Source organism: Rhinopithecus bieti, unplaced genomic scaffold (assembly GCF_001698545.2).
Source record: "Rhinopithecus bieti isolate Rb0 unplaced genomic scaffold, ASM169854v2 scaffold_37314, whole genome shotgun sequence".
Taxonomy (NCBI): Eukaryota; Metazoa; Chordata; class Mammalia; order Primates; family Cercopithecidae; genus Rhinopithecus; species Rhinopithecus bieti.
Window position 1 is genome coordinate 1,210,557 of NW_016816196.1, and position 20,894 is coordinate 1,231,450.

At 38.0% G+C, this 20,894-nt stretch overlaps 2 protein-coding genes across 5 annotated transcripts in view; one reads left to right on the top strand and one right to left on the bottom strand.

Moving 5' to 3' along the window:
- The window catches only part of FASTKD1 (FAST kinase domains 1), a 77,000-nt gene extending 58,957 nt beyond the window's left edge, over positions 1-18,043 (top strand). For 3 of the 4 annotated variants that reach the window (XM_017854481.1, XM_017854484.1, XM_017854487.1), the window contains one exon: positions 17,956-18,043. The gene's annotated coding sequence lies outside the window, so the exon portion shown is untranslated. Of the gene's footprint in view, positions 1-5,518; positions 5,562-17,955 lie in introns of those variants that run through there. The other variant, XM_017854482.1, reaches the window with a different exon arrangement.
- On the bottom strand, positions 712-19,756 carry KLHL41 (kelch like family member 41). The gene is made up of 6 exons (XM_017854488.1): positions 17,407-19,756; positions 13,543-13,700; positions 13,313-13,420; positions 9,563-9,748; positions 6,198-6,344; positions 712-1,377 (listed from the first exon to the last, which is right to left on the bottom strand). The coding sequence occupies exons 1-6, from the start codon at positions 18,514-18,516 to the stop codon at positions 1,266-1,268; spliced, it is 1,821 nt and encodes a 606-aa protein (XP_017709977.1). The 5' UTR covers positions 18,517-19,756; the 3' UTR covers positions 712-1,265.
- Positions 19,757-20,894: the final 1,138 nt, after the last annotated feature.

Below are 20,894 nucleotides of genomic sequence, written 5' to 3' on the forward strand. Positions count from 1 at the left end.
AAAAAAAAAAAAAAAAAGAAAAGTAATCAGGATTCTACTTTAAATACTCAAAGTAAAACTTGTTTCTGTTAAATATATTTCCATATTTAGGGTAGAGAAAAAAAAGGTGTATGGACACTTAGATCTGTTCTTTATGCAACTCTTTGACAAATAATCATGAACATTCCAAATTAGTCCCAAGTCAGGTTTTTCAGAAAATAATATGGGTAAGGATGGAAGTCAAATACATGTCTATGAAAGCTATGTGAGACTCATAAGTTGGTGTGTGGCTAAAAGTGATGATTAATTGATGGACTTGCATAGATTGAATGTGATGGTTATGAGCAGACTGAAGAGTCAACTTACTATATGCACTAAGAAGAAACAGTGAATGGAGAATATCACATCCCAGAAAATGAAATAATACAGTCACCTTCCTTGCTATCAGAAATTTAGCAAATAGGTAGTCCTTTCACAGAGTGTAGCCAAAATTTAAACCAGTGAATATACATCCTCCTCCACATCACCCACTGACCCCAAGTTCTGCCCCAGCAGTTTAAAGAAACAATCAATCCATTGTCTAAGGGTGCTCCCTCACCCTCTTGCCACAGATGCTGTAGTTAATGGCTTGAAGACTGTGATTTACTGGTTTTAAATTAAAAATTTTAAAATTTGATTTGGAAACCACAAATAATATGCCAGTGTCGCAAAAAGCATGGAGAAAAAAGACCATTTGAATTTGACTATTTTTACTTACAAGAGACTTTTCCCCATCAAATAATTCCCCATCCATTTATTAAACTTCTGAAGTACCATTTCTGAAGTCGTCTTATGGCATGTAATTCTTAGTATAATGCACAGGATTCCTATCATTTTGAAGCACGAGGAAAGGTTTTTGATATTTTAAACATTTTTTGAATGTAGATGCACATATTCTCCACTTCCAATTGTAGTAGAAAATCAGTGTAAGGACACCCTAACAATGCAAATGAAATGATTAACAACTCAAATTTAGGAGCCTCCTTTACAATCCATTGAGTGCAACAGATTCACAAAATAATTTGTTCAACTGAATATTTAATTTCTTATTAGAAAATGGTTTTAATCTCTGATCATTACACTGAAGAGTCAATGACTGAGGTTTTGTTACCTACTGCTCATCTCTTAGACAATAACTTCCTGAATAATTTCTACATGAGTGTCTGTACAAGCTTTTAAAAAACAGAATAAATTAAAGCCCCATTCACCAAACAAACCACCTCCCAATCTATGTTTTGTCACCTTGTTCATAGTTTAGACAGTTTGAAGAGATTTAAACGTGTTGCTAGGCAACTAGCTCCTGAAGCATAGCGTATTTCCTTCAACATCCCAGCCCATTCTTTTTTATCATCTTCATACCTGATGGAGGAAAAAAAAGTAATCAATAAGCAGCTTTAGTTCCATAGGTTTCTCTGTGTTCAGTATACAAATGAGGACCTTTGCAAAAACCCTAGTGGCTTTTACTCAGAGGAAGGAAGATGCCCCTGCCTGGTAGAATAGCACTTGAATATCTCTGAAATACGCATTGTCTGGATGAGCATGTGCCTGAACTACTGCCACAGTATTTAATCTGGATGCCTAGGCAGTTCGGCCTTCTCTGGGAATCAAAGACTGCAGAGAAGAGGAATAAATAGCTAAGCAGTTAAACATTCACCTTTGAACTGATGAAGATGGCTGGTCCCTTTGAGTCAAAGTAAGCAGATTCTTGCTTAAGAGAAAGAACTAGGGAAGAGCAGGGACTATCTGTAGCCTTAATTATGCCTTCAATTGTTCCTATACACAGTGCCTAGCATGGCACCTGATACACAGCAGTCACTTTATGAAAATTTGTTCCCCTTCCCCTTTATTGTTCTGTTTGAGGAGTACTCTTAGATTTTGCACTTGACTTAGGTAAGAACTGGTCTTCAGCTCTGACTATTCAAGGTTATAAAGATACAGACAACTTGAATTCCCTTGTACCATGTGTGCCGAACATGTCTGCTCTGCCGGGTGCCTGGCATGTTTTGTGTGGGAAGCTTCTAAATGCTGCCTTCTCTCTGCAACCTTTCTCACCTTCCTTCAGCACAATTTGTTGCTTTCTCTTTGTTTCTCATATCATCCTTTATATGGTATTATAGCAATTATCACTCCATTTTCATTCCACTATTTAAGATGGACCAAGCTGAAAGTAAATATAACTGCCAGGAAGCAAACATTTTAAAACCTCATTTAACCTTAACTTCACTCATATTGTTTAAATGTGGTTACTTTCTTCAGATCATTTAAAACTATTTGTCTCTTAATTTGTTGCCCTGAATTTTATATAATTAAGGTTATTCCCTTTATTAGTAGCAAAATATTTTTTTGTATGCTTTCCTCTACATAAAAATCACTCAGTGCATGGTACAATTGTTGAGAATTAATTTGGAACATTGATGAAATTAAGTCAGTGCATATCTTATGTAGGTACAAGCTACTTTTAATAATTATTTTAAATCTCCTTCATTCGTTTTCCCCCCATATCAATGTCCTCAAGCCCCAAAGGCATCTGAGGACAAATAATATATTTATCCACCTTAATATCTTTCCACAAGTTGTCAAGACTTGGCACAAGACTTAACCCCAAATCAGCCAGGTGTGGTGGCTCACGCTTGTGATCCCAGCAGTTTGGAAGGCTGAGGGGGGCGGATCACCTCAGGTCAGGAGTTTGAGACCAGCTGGCCAATATGGCAAAACCCCATCTCTACTAAAAATATAAAAATTAGCTGGGCATGGTGGTGTGCGCCTGTAATCCCAGCTACTCAGGAGAACTGCTTGAACCCAGGAGGCGGAGGTTGCAGTGAGCCAAGACTGCCCCTTTGCACTCCAGCCTGGGCGACAGAGCAAGACTCTGTCATCAATGTTCCAAATTAATTCTCAACAATTGTACTATGCACTGAGTGATTTTTATGTAGAGGAAAGAATACAAAAAGTATTTTGCTACTAATAAAGGGAATAACCTTAATTATATAAAATTCAGGGCAACAAATGAAGAGCTAGTTTTAAATGATCTGAAGAAAGTGATCACATTTAAACAATATGAGTGAAGTTAAGGTTAAATGAGGTTTAAAAATGTTTGCTTCCTGGCAGTTGTATTTACTTTCAGCTTGTTCAATCCTAAACAGTGGAATGATTTCAAGAAAAAAATACAAGAATGGATTTTTTTTTTTCTTTTTTTACATATCATAGTAAGAGGGTCTATGTTGAGAATGTGGTATACTGAGAGTTTTCACCTCTGCATGTGTGGTTAGAGAGGTTTGCTAGGAAATTGAGGGCAAATAGGCAGCCGCGTTTCTCTAGATCAGCGGCCTTCAACTTTAACACACATCTAAGTCACCTGGAGGGTTTGTAAAAACACAGATCGCTGGCCCTATCACCCCCAGAGTTTCTAATTTAACAGATTTGAGGTGAGACCTGAGAATCTGCTTTTCTGATAAGTACCCAGGTGATGCTGATGCTGTTTTGGGAACCACTGTAGTAGATCACTGGGTCTCAAACTTAATTGCACAATAGAACCCTCTGGAGATGTTAAAGCTACTGATGCCTAGGTCCTACTCCCAGAGATTGAGTTAATTGGTATGAAGGGTGGCCTGGGCATCAGGATTTTTTAAAGCTCCCCAAGTGATTCTAATATGCAGTGAAGTTTGAGAATCATGCTTCAGATCCTACCCCAAATTAGAAAATACCAGTCTTAAAATAGCCAAGCAGATAGTGATGAATGCTCTCCTCTTCTCTTTACCCAATCCAGTGGTTCCCAAACTTGTCTACACATATAGAAACATCCAGGGATCTTTTAAAATCTCCAAAGGCCAGGCTGCACTTCAGACCAATTAAATCAGTCAATATGAGTGGGACAGAGGTGTTGGTATTTTTTGAAGCACCCTGGTGATTCCACTGTGCAGGCAACTTTGGGAACCACTGCCCTAATCGCAAAATAAACCACAATCAGAGAGGATCCCTCTCTTAGGTTCCCCTGAACAATGTCAGGGCCACTTTTATAGCAGGAGATTCTGTACTTTCTTTTGTTGCCTATAACTGCCCTGCAGGGGCAGCATGGCTTTTGATAACCCTTAGGAACCAGGAGGACTTCAGGGAGGTTCCACTGATTGACAGCACAATTACTTAATATCAATGTTTCTCAACCCTGGCTGCTGATTAGAATAATCTGGGGCTGGGCTCAGTGGCTCACGCCTGTAATCCCAGCACTGTGGGAGGCTGAAGCGGGCAGATCACCTGAGGTCAGGAGTTAAAGACCAGCCTGGCCAATATGGCGAAACCCCATCTCTACTAAAAATACAAAAATTAGCCTGGTGTGGTGGTGCACACCTGTAGTCCCAGCTACTCCGGAGGCTGAGGTAGGAGAATCGCTTGAACCCGGGAGCCGGAGGTTGCAATGAGCCAAGATCGTACCACTGCACTACAGCCTGGGTGACAGAGTGAGACTCTGTTTCACCAATTAAAAAAAAAAAAAACCATCTGGGAACGTTTTAGGAACTAGGGATGCTCAACTCTAACTCCAGAAATGTTGATATAATTGGTCTGTGTTAAGGCCCAGACACATTTTAAAAGCATCCCAGATGATTGTAACATATAGCTAGGGTTGAGAATCACTGCCCATTTATATACTTGGTACCTGGCCCTGTTTTCCAAAAAACCCTAACCTTCCCAGCCTTCATTAGTTCATCTTTTTTTCCTGCTGCTTCCAGCTTTTCCCCATCTCACTGTCTTGCTAATTCTAGCCTCTTTGCTCTGTGGAAATCTTTTTTTTCCTCTTCCTCTTTTTTGGGGGGAGGAGAGATAATAGTAAATTTCCTTGTATAGTCACTTTTTTTCTTGCCCTCTACACAGCTAGTTAATATTACAACATGGGGAAATGATGTCTAATGCACAAATCATTGTTTGGTTAAGGTACCAGCTTTTCAGCCTTTTTAGTTCAGCATCTGGGAATAAAGCATCTGCTGGTTGAGGTATAGAACAAATACCCACTTTTCACTCTCAGGCTTAGTGGTATGCCTTCACTGATTAAGTATAAATGGCACTCTTCCAGAGCTGTACTTACAAACTTAAATGTGCAAACAATTCACCTGGGAATCTTGCTAAAAAATACAGATTCTCATTCAGTAGGGTCTGGGATTCTTTCTTTTTTTCTTTTCTTTTCTTTTTTTTTTTTTGAGACAAGAGGCTCACTCTGTTGCTGAGGCTGGATTGCAGTCGTGCGATCTCAGCTCAAAATAAAATAAAAACATACTTTTTTTCCATAGCCTCACTAAAATCATTCAATTGAGTAACAATTTCAAGTGTCATACTTAGGAGAACTGCCTGGCACCTCCAGGCAGGTAAAATGGATTGCTATTTTGACTTTTTTCATTTTAAAAAAGCAATTGTTAGCTGAATCCTCAAACAATTGGAAGGCTGTTTAAATTAGATTGAAAACAGAACTAATGAAGTCGTGGAAAACTCAACAGCTTAAATGTTTCTTCAGGCCGGGCACCGTGGCTTACACCTGTAATCCTACCACTTTGGAAGACTGAGGCGGGTGGATCACCTGAGGTCAGGAGTTCGAGACCAGCCTGGCCAACATGGCAAAACTCCATCTCTACTAAAAGTATAAAAATTAGCTGAGCGTGGTGGCATATGCCTGTAATCCCAGCTACTCGGGAGGCTGAGGCAGGAGAATCGCTTGAACCTGGGAGGCGAGGTTGCATGGAGCTGAGATCCCGCCATTGTACTCCAGCCTGGGCGACAGAAACTCTGTCTCAAAAATAAATAAATAAATAAAGTAAAAAAATAATTTTTTTTTAGAGCTCTGTTTTGTTAGGAAATAAACTACTCTGGAGCAAAGAGGCTTTTGTTGTCCTGAATGCCTACAGCATTACACTCTTAGAGCTGGAATGAAGCTGAGAGTATCAAAGGTCTAACTCTCATTTTACTGTAAGAAACAAGCCCAGATAATTTCTTTCCCAGGCTCACAGCTAACTAGAAGTAGTTACTTGTTCAAGTAAGTGGCATGTACAAAAGTTTAATTAGGTTTGAAGTGTTTAGTCTACCACCGAGAAGTAGCTTGCATGTTGGGAAAATCTGGCTTATTATTTACTACAAAATAGTTTATCAGTCATCTGATTTAATATGTGATTCTGAAAATTGAAATGATGAGAACTTACTTCCATATGTCATTGACTTCAGTAGGTGCAAATTCTTTAGACTCCAGTTGAATCATAGCAAAACCACCAATTGCATACAGAGATCCAGCCAGGCTGACCAAACTGATGGAGCTTCTTTCTTGGGGAAATTCGGTCATTACATCCCATCTAGGTATCATTAAAAATATAGTCAATGTAAAACTTAAAGAAATGCCAGATGTACTTACTGAACAATTATAGGAAATCATAATTTAAAAATTCAAGTAATGGCCAGGCAAGCCAGGCACGGTAGCTCATGCCTGTAATCCCAGCACTTTGGGAGGCTGAGATGGGTAGATGACCTGAGGTCAGGAGTTTGAGACCAGCCTGACCAACATGGTGAAACCCCATCTCTACCAAAAATACAAAAAATTAGCCAGGCATGGTGACACGCACTTGTAATCTCAGCTATTTGGGAGGCTGAGGCAGTAGAATCACTTGAATCTGGGAGGCAGAGGTTGCAGTGAGCTGAGATTGCGCCACTGCACTCCGGCCTGGGCAACAGAGCGAGGGTCCATCTAAATAAAATAAATAAATAAATAAATATTCAACTAGTGCCGGGTGCAGTGGCTCATGCCTGTAATCCCAGCACTTTGGAAGACTGAGGCAGGAGGACTGCTTGAGCCCAAGGAATATGAGATCAGCCTGGGCAACAAAATGAGACTGTCTTTAAAAAAAAAAAAAAGAGCCAGGACTGGTGGTATGTTCCTATAGTCCCAGCTACTTGGGAGGATCTCTTAAGCCCTTGAGGTCAAGGCTGTGGTGAGCTACGATCTCACTGCTGCATTCCAGCCTGGGTGATAGAGCAAAACCCTGTCTTTGGCGGCGGGAGGGGGGCGGGAGGGGATTCAAGGTGCATAGGCATCTAAAAGTAAACAACTAAGTTTGCTACTAGAAAATATTTGAAAGATGTAACTTCATTAAATATAAAGTCTTCAATATGGCAACCCTAAGGCTGGGCACGGTGGCTCATGCCTGTTATCCTAACACTTTGGGAGGCCGAGGTGGGTGGATTACCTGAGGTCAGGAGTTTGAGACCAGCCTGATCAACATGGTGAAACCCCATCTTTACTAAAAATATAAAAAATTAGCTGAGCGTGGTGGCACACACCTGTAATCCTAGCTACTCAGGAGGCTGAGGCAGGAGAATCATTTGAATCTGGGAGGTGGATGTTGCAGTGAGCCAAGATAGTGCCATTGCACTCCAGCCCAGGCAACAAGAACAAAATTCTGTCTCAAAAAAAAAAAAAAAAGTCAACCCTAGAATACTTCAGTTAGCAGTGGTTACCAAACTCTGTGTGTCACAGTCGGGGGTTGTGGCACTTCTAGGGCTCCTAAACCTCTAACCTGCTACTGTGTTGGATTTCATCTGAATACTCCAAATCCTTTGCAATAAAGGCACATAAGGATAGCATTGGAACCAGGGATACAAATTTTCTTTTTAATGATTTATACTTTCATTATTTTTATAAAGGATTTAAGGGAACTTTTAATGTTGACAGCTATCTGAAATACGATAACTAAAGATAAAATCAATCTAATTAGTTGGAAGTATCAAGAATCTAGAATGATTTAGTCATTTTGGTAGGTATTCTGTTACTCTGGCATTAAAGTAGACTTCATAGTTTTCTTTTCTTTTCTTTTTTTTTTTTTGAGACAGAGTCTTACTCTGTCACCCAGGCTGGAGTGCAATGGCGTGGTCTCACTGCAACCTCCACCTCCTGGGTTCAAGTGATTTTCCTGCCTCAGTCTCCCGAGTAGCTGGGACTACAGACACATGCCACCACATCCGGCTAATTTTTGTATTTTTAGAAGAGACAGGGTTTCACTATGTTGGCCAGGCTGGTCTCGAACTCTTGACCTCATGATCTGCCCGCCTCAGCCTCCCAAACTGCTGGGATTACAGGCGTGAGCCACCATGCCCGGCCCCATAGTTTTTCATTACATATCTGTTTTCCAATTATAAAATAATATATGTACATTATAGAAAATCTGTACTCCAGCCTGTGTGACTCAGAGAGACTCTGTCTCAAAAAAAAAAAAAAAGTTTGAGAAAATCTGGAAAGTAGAGAAAGGTATACAAGAAAGCAACTATCTCCATAATCACAAGCAACAATTTGGAACACTTTGGTGTAATTTTGTCATCTTTTTAAAAAGTATGTACATAAAAGCTTCCACACATATAGATGAAACTAAGAAGATATTTACAATTTTGTGTGTTGTTTCTTAACTTACATCATGAGTGTTTACCCATATTACAGTCTTCAAAACATTATTTTAATGATAATTTAAATCACATTCCACAAAAGTTCCTTGTAATTTTCAGATACTAAAGTCTGTTTTGTAGTCAGGCATACATGTTTCTAAAAAGACTAATAATAGTTACCTTTTTTTCTTCATTGCTAAACTAGGAATATAAAAGGTATGTACTCCTCCAGATGTGTGAGCTCAAAAATGTTTAAAAGACCAATTTTATATGAAGAATAGCTGTCAAATATCTTTTCACATTGTCAATAAAAGCTTAAAAATGAAAATTTTAATAAAATTATAAACAGCATAAAGGAATGAAAACTTCTGAAGCATTCATACTTTACAGATATCAATCATTAACAAGTGAAGATCTTTTCATATTTAAAGAAACTACATTTAAAATCAAATAATTCCACAGAGACATATATATCCATCTACACCTAGACAATTACTCAGGGCCAGGTGTGCTGGCTCACACTTAGAATCCTAGCACTTTGGGAGGCCAAGGTGGGAGGATCATTTGAGGCCGGGAGTTCAAGACCAGCCTGGACAACATAGTGAGACCCTGTCTGTAAAAAAAAAAAAAAAAAATAACGAAAAACAAAAAAAACCCCACAAAAATTAGCTGGGCATAGTGGTGTGCACCTGTAGTCCTAGCTACTCGGGAGCCTGAGGCAAGAAGATCACCTGAGCCCAGGAGTTTGAGGCAGCAGTGAACTATGATTGTACCACTGCATTCCAGTCCGGGCAACAGAGCCAGACTTTGTCTCTTAAAAATAAAAAAATTAAAATTATTCACAAGTATTACCTTTGCATTTCTAAATTTACAAATTTAATAACAAGGACAAATAGAGCATGACAACACTAACTTGAGAGTCATATGTTCCAAATTACAAACATGTAATGCATCAGAATGTTAGAGGAGATTTATATCCAGTAACAACAAAAGAAATCCAGATGAAAATACTTGCTCTGTAATCTGTGGTTCTGTACCCTCCCCTCCCCACATCCTAATTAGAAAGATTACTTTCTATCCAAAGTTAACAATTAAAATGTAGAGTTGTTCATATGCTATATACTAAGATGTGGCAACTCACTTATTGGTTGTAAGGTCAAAAGCTTCAACTGAAGCTGAAAGACCATCTTCAGTGACACCTCCTGCAATCACAATTTTGCCTTTATGGACTGCTACTCCAAACATGGAACGAGGAGTTTTCATTGGAGCCAGATCTTTCCAATCTCCTTTTTTGGGGTTGAAGATAAACACTCTGTTTGTACATTTTCTGTAAACAGAAAAACAAATGTTCCTTTTAGAACCTTCTTTTTTCGAAAGCACCTTCACTAATAATTTGGCTTTGCTTGTCATAAGAAATATGTAGTAAGGCAGAAGATCAGAAAAACTCCACAAAGAATTCTTAATTTGAACATATGCCACTAAGCAAAGGACAAGCCCAAATGTGGGGACCAAAACTATAACTTAATTATACTATTGGAAGATAGGGTACCTTTACTTCTGGATAGCGGCTTAGAAGCCCAGGCACAGCTGATTTTAATCGTTATATACTAAATTCAATTGAAGTTTTTTTACTCTATTTTAGTAAAAAATAAAATCATAAACCTTTTATTGCACCTCAATAACAAATGGTAGGTTTATTTATTATCTGAATATCCTAGGAATGAATAAGTTAACTTAAAAAAATAATTAGGTGCAAATATACCTACTTTAAATTTTATATGATATATCATTTTATATTAGCACTAACATAGCAGTGCATTTTAAGAAATCTGGGACTATGAATTAGACAACAAATCATTTGAGCTGATGAATCATGAGAACAGTTTTACATGCTAAATGCTACCAGAAAGACCTGGACTCATCTGAATTATTATTCACTGTACCACCCAGGCTGCAGTGTAGTGGTGCGATCTTGGTTCACTGCAACCTCTGCATCCAGGGCTCAAGTGATCCTTCCATCTCAGCTTCCCAGGTAGCTGGGACCACAGGCGTGCACCATTGCGCCTAGCTGATTTTTTGTATGCTTGGTAGTAGACACAGGGTTTCACCATGTTGGTCAGGCTCGTCTCGAACTCCTGAGCTCACGTGATCCTCCAGCTTTGGCCTCCCAAAGTGCTGGGATTACAGGAGTGAGCCACTGTGCCCCGTCCTTAGTATGATTCTTATGGTTTCTTGAAGTTATCTATAATTTGATGGGAGTTCAGAATTTCAAATAATAATTGATTAACCGGATACATGTGGTGATGAAAAACACCTCAACTTTTTTGTGAGGACAATTTTTTTCTTAATTGTGTAAAAGATCGGTTATCTGGAGTAGAAGCATTTCCTCTAATATTTGACTATTTGTATCATTTGAACACTTCTTGATAAGAACGTTATCCAAAATCATGTTCTTCAAATTCATTAGTGGGAACTGGTGAAATTCAGCATTTACTTTTATTTGTTTATTTATTTTTGGAGATGGATTTTGCTCTTGTTGCCCAGACTGGAGTGCAGTGGCATGATCTCGGCTCACTGCAAACTCTGTCTCCCGGGTTCAAGTGATTCTCCTGCCTCAGCCTCCTGAGTAGCTGGGATTACAGGTGAACGCCACCACGCCTGGTTAATTTTGTATTTTTAGTAGAGATGGGGTTTCTCCACGTTGGTCAGGCTGGTCTCAAACTCCCGACCTCAGGTGATCCGCCTGCCTCGGCCTCCCAAAGTGCTGGGATTATAGGGATGAGCCACTGCACCCGGCCCAGCTCTTACTTTTAGATAATGACTCATTTCAAAGTTCTTGACTTTGACATTTGTCAAGCAGTGTTGTGTTGGTTAATCATATCCTCAAGATTAATATATTCCTACTGACAAGAACTGTATGCTTCTTACTGACATATCAATTTCCTAGTTACTAATGCTACTTGAAGGAAAAAATTTAAATCATTTGGAAGGGTTCCTGTGTTTCCAAACTCAGAATGCTCTTTAGTAGTGATTTTCCATTCAATTTACTCAGGAAAAATGCCCAAAATAAGATCTGACACCAGGTGAGAATATAATATACCTTCCTTTGCATTTGATAGGAATAGCTGGGATTAGGGAGGATATAAAATTTTAGAATATGTTATCTTTGAATACAGGTAGATGTCTAAAACCATTGCTTTTAAAATTGCCTTTTCCGTGCTACATTTACCATTTTAATTGACTAATACCCATTAATCATTAACTCCAGAACAGAGTTCTTGACATCTAACACATTTCCATATTTTACTCTCCTTTCCTGCTTTGCCCTTACAATTCTTAATTTTGGCTCCCTTTTCAAGGTTGGACATCTCTATTGATTCAATGGCCTGAGCAAATGATGACAAGCCAAATCAGGCAGATTTTTCAGGGGCAGAATATTAGTTCTCACCATCTAAACTGAAAATGCTTATTTTACTAGACAGGCTATACTGGTTTGACTGTCTCTGAAGCATTCGGAGCTCACTTCTCCACTCTCTGGGTTATAAGATCTCTTTCCCAATTACCAGTTCCTTGAGAATTGACTAGAACTCAAGTAAGGTTTATATATGAAACTTCATCCTGGTTTTCTCACAAGATACTGGGTGCTACTGGGAGCTCAGTTTTGAACAGTTGGAAGCCATTTTGAATATTACCTCTGTCAGGGAGTAAATATGTGGAAGAACATTGTTGAAGAAATAACTGCCTTAAATTTTGTTTTATTTTGTCTTTTTTACTTCCATCTTTTCAATCACTACGCTTTTCTTTCAAACTGACCTATCTCAAGTCCCTCTTATGAATGTAAAGTACAAATCCATGATTTTTTTTTTTTTTTTTTTTGAGACGGAGTCTCGCACTGTCGCCCAGGCTGGAGTGCAGTGGCCAGATCTCAGCTCACTGCAAGTTCCGCCTCCCGGGTTCACGCCATTCTCCTGCCTCAGCCTCCCGAGTAGCTGGGACTACAGGCGCCGCCACCTCGCCCGGCTAGTTTTTTGTATTTTTAGTAGAGACGGGGTTTCACCGTGTTAGCCAGGATGGTCTCGATCTCCTGACCTCGTGATCCGCCCGTCTCGGCCTCCCAAATGCTGGGATTACAGGCTTGAGCCATCGCGCCCGGCCCCATGATATTTTTTATGCACAATTGTCTTAGAAGATATATTTTAAATACTACATTAAAGAGTACATTTACATTTTTATCTACTTACGACTAAATGAATAAGAAAGCCCATTGGTTTTAATGTAGTAAAATACAATAACAAATCAGTGAAATACAGGACTTGATTATGCTCCTAGATGCTGCCTGGACTGTAAGGATGCTTATGATTGGGGTATTAGGCTCATTCCTAGCAGTACGCTGAGTATCTACATGTTTACTTCAGTGACTTGAAATTTTAAGATTTTCCCTCCACAATATGATAGGTGAGAACCATGTCCCATTTCAGTGGGCAGATCCAAATGAAAAGAGGAAGAGGGCTGGGTGCTGTAGCTCATACCTGTAATCCCAACACTTCGGGAGGCTGAGGCAGGCAGATCACCTGAGGTCAGGAGTTCAAGACCAGTCTGACCAACATGGAGAAACCCCATCTCTACGAAAAATACAAAATTAGCCGGGCATGATGGAGCATGCCTGTAATTCCAGCTACTCGGGAGGCTGAGACAGGAGAATCGCTTGAACCCAGGAGGTGGAGATTGCAGTGAGCCGAGATTGTACCATTGCACACCAGCCTGGGCAAAAAAGGGAAAACTCCATCTAAAAAAAAAAAAAAAAAAAAAAAAGAAAAGAAAAGAAAAGAGGAAGAAACCCTTCTAATAAAAAGTCATTTGGACATAAATCATGAGAGTTCAGGGTACTTACTTGTCATCTGTCTTTCCTCCTAGACAATATATCATCCCTTTATGTGAAATCACATTATGGCCATAGACTTTGATAGGAAGTTTTTTTACTTCATTCCATTTTGCAGACCTAAAATTAAATGAGACAGAATTTATACACTTCCAGTAAATTCCAGGTTCTGAAAATATGAATATGTTATAGGCACGCATACACTTGAATGCTTAGGGAACAGGAATATCATGCCAACTTACACAGGATCATAGCATAATACTGAATCCAGCGAAGCCTCTGTTTGAAGGTCTTTGCCTGCAACTACATAGATTTTATCATCTACCTCTCCCAGACCGAAGAGACACCTGGCTGAAGGCAGAGGTGGAAGTCCAACCCATTCAGATGCTATGCTGTCAAGCTGAAAAAAATATATATGAGGGATTGTGGAGCTTGTTAGAAAAAAGTTACAAGTACAGCAAAAAAAAGTTATACTTTATATGTTGTTTAGAAATCATCGAGATAGTCAAATATCTCACAAGTAAATAAAACTACAACCCCAAAGTATCATATTGTAGCTCACAATTACCAAGAAGAATGATTAAATCTACCTGGCCTACCAGATAAAGATATCAAAATCTTCAAGGCTTCAAGAAAAGAAAAAATAAAATACAATAGAATCACCAGAGGTTAATTAGAACCGTGAGGTTTCTTGTCACATTTTCTCCCATATTGCCTTGTCCTGCTTTGAAATACAAGATCCTAATACTTTTAGGACACTGGGGGAAGAAATGTTGTCAGAGCAGGGAGGGTCACAGAATGTGAATGACCCCTGCATGCTATATTTAACATGCTCCCCATGCCGGCAGCTGGGACAGCTGGACCTGTCGCTCAGTCCACAGACAACTGGGATGTTAGGCAATATCTTTTTTTCTTTCTTTAAAAACATTTTAGGTTCTCTGTGTTTTGCTTTATTATTTCTGATACAGGCAGGTGTTAAAGTGAATTTCCGAGTATGTTGTTGGGAGTCACTCGAAATACTCTTCTCTATTTTTTTTTTTTTGATTTATATTAATAAGTAACTGCTCATTTTTGCTCATCACCACTTCTGCAAGCTTAAGATTTTCCCAAGGAAGAGAATCTCTTTGTACCCATCCTCTGGGGTAGGTGATTCTGGCATAGTGGCATCTGTTTCAACACTTACTTTTGGTAATTTAAAGATTTTACACTTTGCATTTTAGCACACTAAGGCACAAGAAAACTGTTTTCTGCAAGAGTACAGTTGCAGATTTGTTGTTCTCTCTGGTGCCACTTCTAGATTGCAAAAATAAAATGAATAAAACCCAGTTTCATTGGATACTAAGAATAGATGTGCATACAAATGGCCGTGGTATAGACAGGGGTGTCTGTGGAAGCCTATCTATATGTGGTCTAGTAACCTCAGTTAAACAAAGCACTAGTTAAGACTAGATGACATGAGAGGTTTAATCTCCACATGTGCATTGTTAGCTTTGCATTCACTAATTTCAACAGCTAGATTTTGATCCTTTATGTTTTCACTTTTGAAAGAAATTCTTTGATCATGAATGTGGTATGTAATATAGTAGAAATAGTAATGAACATTTATGGGGTTTTGACTGTGGTCATAGGCTTTGAACTAAATGCTTTACACAGGTAACCTCATTTAGTTCTCTAGGATAGGCATTTCTATCATCTCTGTTTTACAGATGAGGAAACTGAGGCACAGGAAGATTAAATAATTTTCCCAAATACACAGAGCTTTTAGGTGATATTCAAATCCAAGCCATCTACATCCATAGTTGGTTTTAAAAAATGGAACAGCAGCCATCATAATCCTATACCTGTGGGCTTAACTCTCACACTGTACAGTACTGTCTACCTTCCGATATTACCTGTTAGAGGGCACTTTCTCTAGCAGATGGAACAGTGGACTACCTGCCAGTCTCTTTTATAGGGGAGCTATCAAGCTATTTAACTTCTCTGAGTTCAACTTTCCTCATTGTTAAAATTAGGGTTTGGACCTAGATTACTTTAAGACCTGTTCAAAAATTTGATGAATTTATTAATTCATCAAAATAATGAATGGGGGAAAAAACCCTCTCTTACCAAGGTAAAAAATTCTCATAATCTATTTACAGCATACAATCAAAGGTCAAATTACTTCTAAATTAATGCGTTTTAAATAGATGTGACCAAGCAGTAAAATATAAAACCTGAAATTCTCATATAAATATTGTATGATGAATCACAACCCTCTTTTATGGCGAAGTGTTTTTATCCTGGCATACCGTTCTGCTAGTGCCTTTTAAAAGCAGCAAGGCATTTGCAGTGAGAGGGAGTTGACCTTCCAACTTTGTGTAACTGTTATTGTGGTTATAAAGAACATTAAGTAGGTTTCTTGAACCAAAAATAAGAAGCTCTGTCAGCAAAAGTAAGGGTTTGATTAGGCTGGAAGAGAAGGATAAAGATTAAACTGAACACTTGAAAGTAAAAAGGACTGTGTTATAGATATATTTGATAAATTAAATATGAAATGAAATGTAAAACTCTAGTAATTTTGGAGAGTCATTCTATGGAAACAACTATTCTGTGGATCTGTCATTTGTAGGTATCTACCTATATGTCTGTCATCTATCTATCTGTGTTTTGATAACATTCTTACTTCCTGGATGTATTTATAGCCTTTTTCATTGACTTTGCCCTTTTTGAAGTTTATTTGACTTTAAAATTAGGGCTTAGGAAATTTTCTGGCCCACATTCAAATACTCACAACATTCTTCACTGGAACTTGGAAAATTAAGAAACATGATTAATATGTATTATTACAAGTACATTTTTCAAGATTAGAAAAAGTTGATTAAAGGTATAATAGTATTTTGTGAATGCAAAGTATGTCACACACTTTTTGAGAGCATACTGGACTGTGGTATGACATTGTATACTTGCTTATCTTTGGCCTTTCCAACTAAAGTGCCCGTAAGCCCCACGCCATGATTAGCTATGACCTAAACAAACTCTTTTGAGCCAGTTGTAAGCTACAAAGTTTCAGTATTGGCATTATTGAAGACAAAGGCTAAGCCAACTCCTTCATAAACTGATAAAATATAACACAATGATAATATAAGACAAACTCCTTTCAAACAAGTAAGGGTCTATTGGTTTAGGAGAATTAATTTTCTTGGAAAATTCTGTGGTTTCACAAAACAGATTGTTAGATTGTTAAGTTCTAATAATGTCTAAGTATATCTCTGATCCAAATAAATGTGATGTAATAAAAATTTCTAACTATAATTAATTCAAATTAGTGACTTTTGTGTAGACAGTTTTTCCTAGAAGATAATCCAAAGTGTGTAGAACATGTACACACGTTTTTTCATTTTCAACAAAATTGTATTTTAGGCAGTAACTGTAAATAAGAGATGAAGTGCTGCCTCCAAGAACTTCAAATGAGTGCAGGGTAACTTGGAAGAAGGTAGAAAATCTGACCAATTTAGAGCTGCCAGCAGATGAAAAAGAAAAAAATTAAAAAAGAAAATCTGACCGGTTATTACTTCTTTATGTGTAAGAACTTTGATTTAGGGCAACTATTTGGGGAAAGACATTAACCTATTTTTAATAGGTAAGAGTATACAAGATTAAATTTAGTTTTTACAGCAGGGGACAGTGGCTCACACCGGTAATCCCAGCACTTTGGGAAGCCAAATTGGGAGGATTGCTTGAGCCCAGGAGTTCGAGACCAGCCAGGGCAACATAGTGAAAGCCCGTCTCTGCTAAGAAAAAATAAATTCAGTTTTTACTAAAATACTGGGCTTTGATGGATTACAGTCACCATCATCTATAAACAGGGCATTTTTGGAAAAATAGTATAAAGAGTATCTTAAGTCATTAAACATGAATTAGAACCTCATTATTCATCAAACTTTTTATTACACATTAACAAAACAGTCAAATATTTTTCACTCTATACAGCAAAAGTGCAAGGGACTAGAATAGGACATCAATTAGAGTAAAATGCAAGCAGCCTGAATAATTCACAAATTGGCTAACTGGATGGTGAGTAACAGCCTTCCCTTGAAGCAACTACGTATATAAAAAGTCCTTCTTACCTGGAAGAAGTATGACTGTAGAGGTTGATCCTTGTTTTCTTCATCCACGTATAGTCCTCCTACCACATATATCTGATTTTGCTGGGTAACAATGCTGGAATGATTTCTGGGAATCTGCTCAGCCAGTGCAGTAAGGTAGCATTCATTTTCTGTGGGGTCATAAGCCACTGCTGCTGTGTCGTTAACCAAGAGGATGAGGTCTTTTACAAACATTCCATGCCTGGGAATGTCATTCAGGTAACCAGGAAGTAAATCTTCATCACCAACGTCACCATTCACCTCACCAGCCCCAGTCTTCTGCACATTTTTGCTGGGTTCTGGGAGTTTGCCTGCGAAAGCATCTTTTAGAACTTTGATTTTTTTCTGGAGGTCTGGGTTGCTTTTAATTATATCATCTTTCTCAACATGATCCTTAAAATATTTTTCTGTCATAAGGCGAAAACGGATACAATCAAACACTTCGCTAAGGTTTTTAACCCTGTTTTCCTTGTCTGTTCGCACCCATTTCATCACTGCCTCAAATACTGCTTCTTCTTTTTCCACATTTAGGCTGTCATTTGAAATGACTGAGATCAGTTCCTGTGGAGACAGTTGCATGAAGTCCTCTTCCTTACAAATCTGTACAAAGCGATCAGACACAAATTCACGGGCAGAAATGGCGAGTCTTGGGCAGTCAAGGAGAAGTCCTAATCTTAGGATGGCTAGACAGTTACCAGGAGCAAGTCTTTTCTGAAGATAAGAAACGCAGACAGTGAACACGGAGGGGATCTGAAAGCGGCTGGCCAATGCAAAAATATCTTGCACATTTCCATCATTGAGATCAATACTGGCAGAGTACAGGTATTTGATGATTAAATCAAGTATAGCAGGATCCACATTATCTAGCACTACCTCCTTTTTTTTCGCCTCATCAATTTCAGATAAAAAGTACTCACGGAAGTAAGGACTACAAGCTGACAAAATCAATCTGTGGCAAGGAAGACTTTTGTCACCTGCTTTTAGGGTGCAATCGATGAATTTTTTCTCATCCAGGAGATCTTTTAGACCATCCTGAAGAAGGGTGGATTGGTAAAGTCTCAGTTCCTCTGCAAGTTCCCGCTGGGAATCCATTCTGTGAGTAACCTGGGTAAGGAAGGGGACACTGAAGGCCTTAGCTCCTTGCAGCACACAGGTCTAGCTGTAAAAAGGCAGATCAGTGTGCTTTGCCCAGCTTCAAGCCTTTGCAATTTAATCCCACCAGCTAAATATAGATACCAACTCTAACAACGGGAATTTAGGAGAGCTGGCTTGGAAAGAAGAGTTGTTCTTGCAGCTGTTATAGATTGAAAGTAACAACTGGAACATTTAGTCACTGAGGAAACAGCTAAGAAACAAGATATTTAAGTGAAGTTGAAAGCTTAAAAATAACGCATTAGAAGATATACTAATAAAGGCTACTACAAGAAGATGTTTATTGAATTAACAGAAAATGAATCATAAAATGAGTCACTCCTCTAAATATGTTCTAGTGTCAAGCTACTTGACTGAATTAATGATGCAAAGGTCAAGAATATGAGATGTGTTCATCTGAATACTCATAAGCAAGATCCCATTTCCAATAATTGTTACATACAAATTTTTACTTTCTACTCAAAACAGTGGGATATAGATATTTATTTTAGAAGTAGTAAACTTAAAGATGTTACTTATGTACTAGTTTTACAAAACCTTTAATGTTGCCATGATAATTGAAATAAGAAATACAGAGGAATTGCTAATTTTCTAAAACATTCCAAATTATCTTTATTCTTACATGGAAAAACTGTAATTAATACTGAATTAAATTATAAAATTATTTATTCATATCCTGCCTTGTTGTACAAAGGATCTAATGTGGCAAATTATAACGCGGTAAAATAAAAGCAAAAGGTTAAAAGGAATCACAGGGCCAGAAAAAATAATTAAAAGTCAATGGAAGGGAACGAAAAAGCCCACACACATGCAAATCAGATCACAAAAGATAATCTGTAGTTTTAAAGTGTCAAAATTATCATTCATTAAAGGTTAAAAAATAGAACAGATATAACCCCATGAGAACAATGTTGTCACTAGAACACAGCAAAATCAAGATGAAGTCCCATAACAGTCATAGAGAACAGCCCCCCCACCTTTTTTTAAAAAGAGTATATAACCGGGGACATAATGAAAGTTGTTGATTATAATAGGATACCATATTAATTATGGATGTAGAAGTCATGATTTGAAAGAAAATTGGTCCTTTGTTTATATATAGATAGTATCATATGCTTCATTAAATACTTTTATTTATTTATTTTTGAGATGGAGTCTCGCTCTGTCACCCAGGCTGGAGTACAATGGCATGGTCTTCGTTCATTGCAACCTCTGTCTCCTGAGTTCAAGCAATTCTCCTGCCTCAGCGTCCTGAGTAGCTGGGATTACAGGCACCCACCACCACCTCTGGCTAATTTTTGTATTTTTAGTAGAGACGGGGTTTCACCATGTTGGCCAGGCTGGTCTCGAACTGCTGACCTCATGATCTGCCCACCTCGGCCTCCCCAAGTGCTGGGATTACAGGTGTGAACCACCACACCTGTCCCATTAAATACTTTATTACATAGTCATATTGTCACATTATCTGAACTCAAGTAGGGCTGTAGAAATAACTGTAATTTCAAAAGTTGGTATTCTTACACATGTCCCCCAAAATAAATTCCATGAAGACAGGGATTGTGGGAGTGTCTGTTCTTTTCAAATGCTATAGCCTAGGGGTTTTGTGAGTGCTTTATAAATATTTGTTGAATGAATGAATGCCCCAGATCAAGGAATTATGTGTTTTTAAACTTCAAGGTTTCTATCCATGAGTTAAGGCCTTTTCTTTTATTTTACATCACAGTGAAATCAATGGTACTGTCAGCTGCTAAAATAACAGCTGAAAGAAGAGCTCATTGACTCTTTTTCCATTTATAGATGCCACTAAAGGTTTTAACACACTCGAAAAAACAGCTGCTTCCTTGTTTAAACAATAAATGACTCATTTCTCTCTACACGTAAAATCTAACATTTGAAAAGATTAATGAGTCAGATACAAACATCATATGACATCTGAGATTATTCCTTACTAGTTGGCAATTTTATAGTCTCTTTTCCTTGAAAAAAAATATTTAAACAATAGTTATGGCAGCATTTTATCTGTGACCAGTACAAATTTTCATACACTCTTTCCCCGTCACAAAGGTAGTTTATTATAATTCTAACCCTTAAAATGTAGAAATCCTTTTCCATTTAAATGAAGAAACCAGTTTGTAGCTTTTGTTGATTTTTAATAAACTTAGGTTAGTACTTGGTTGTACTGTATGTCTATGGTTGTATACAGAGTTGCATCTTATTTTAAATGTTTTTACAAACTTTTCCCTCTGGAAGAAGAGGGTTCCTTTGGCTAATTTCAATTATTTGAAAAAGATTCCTTACAATGTATTTTACATGGAAAC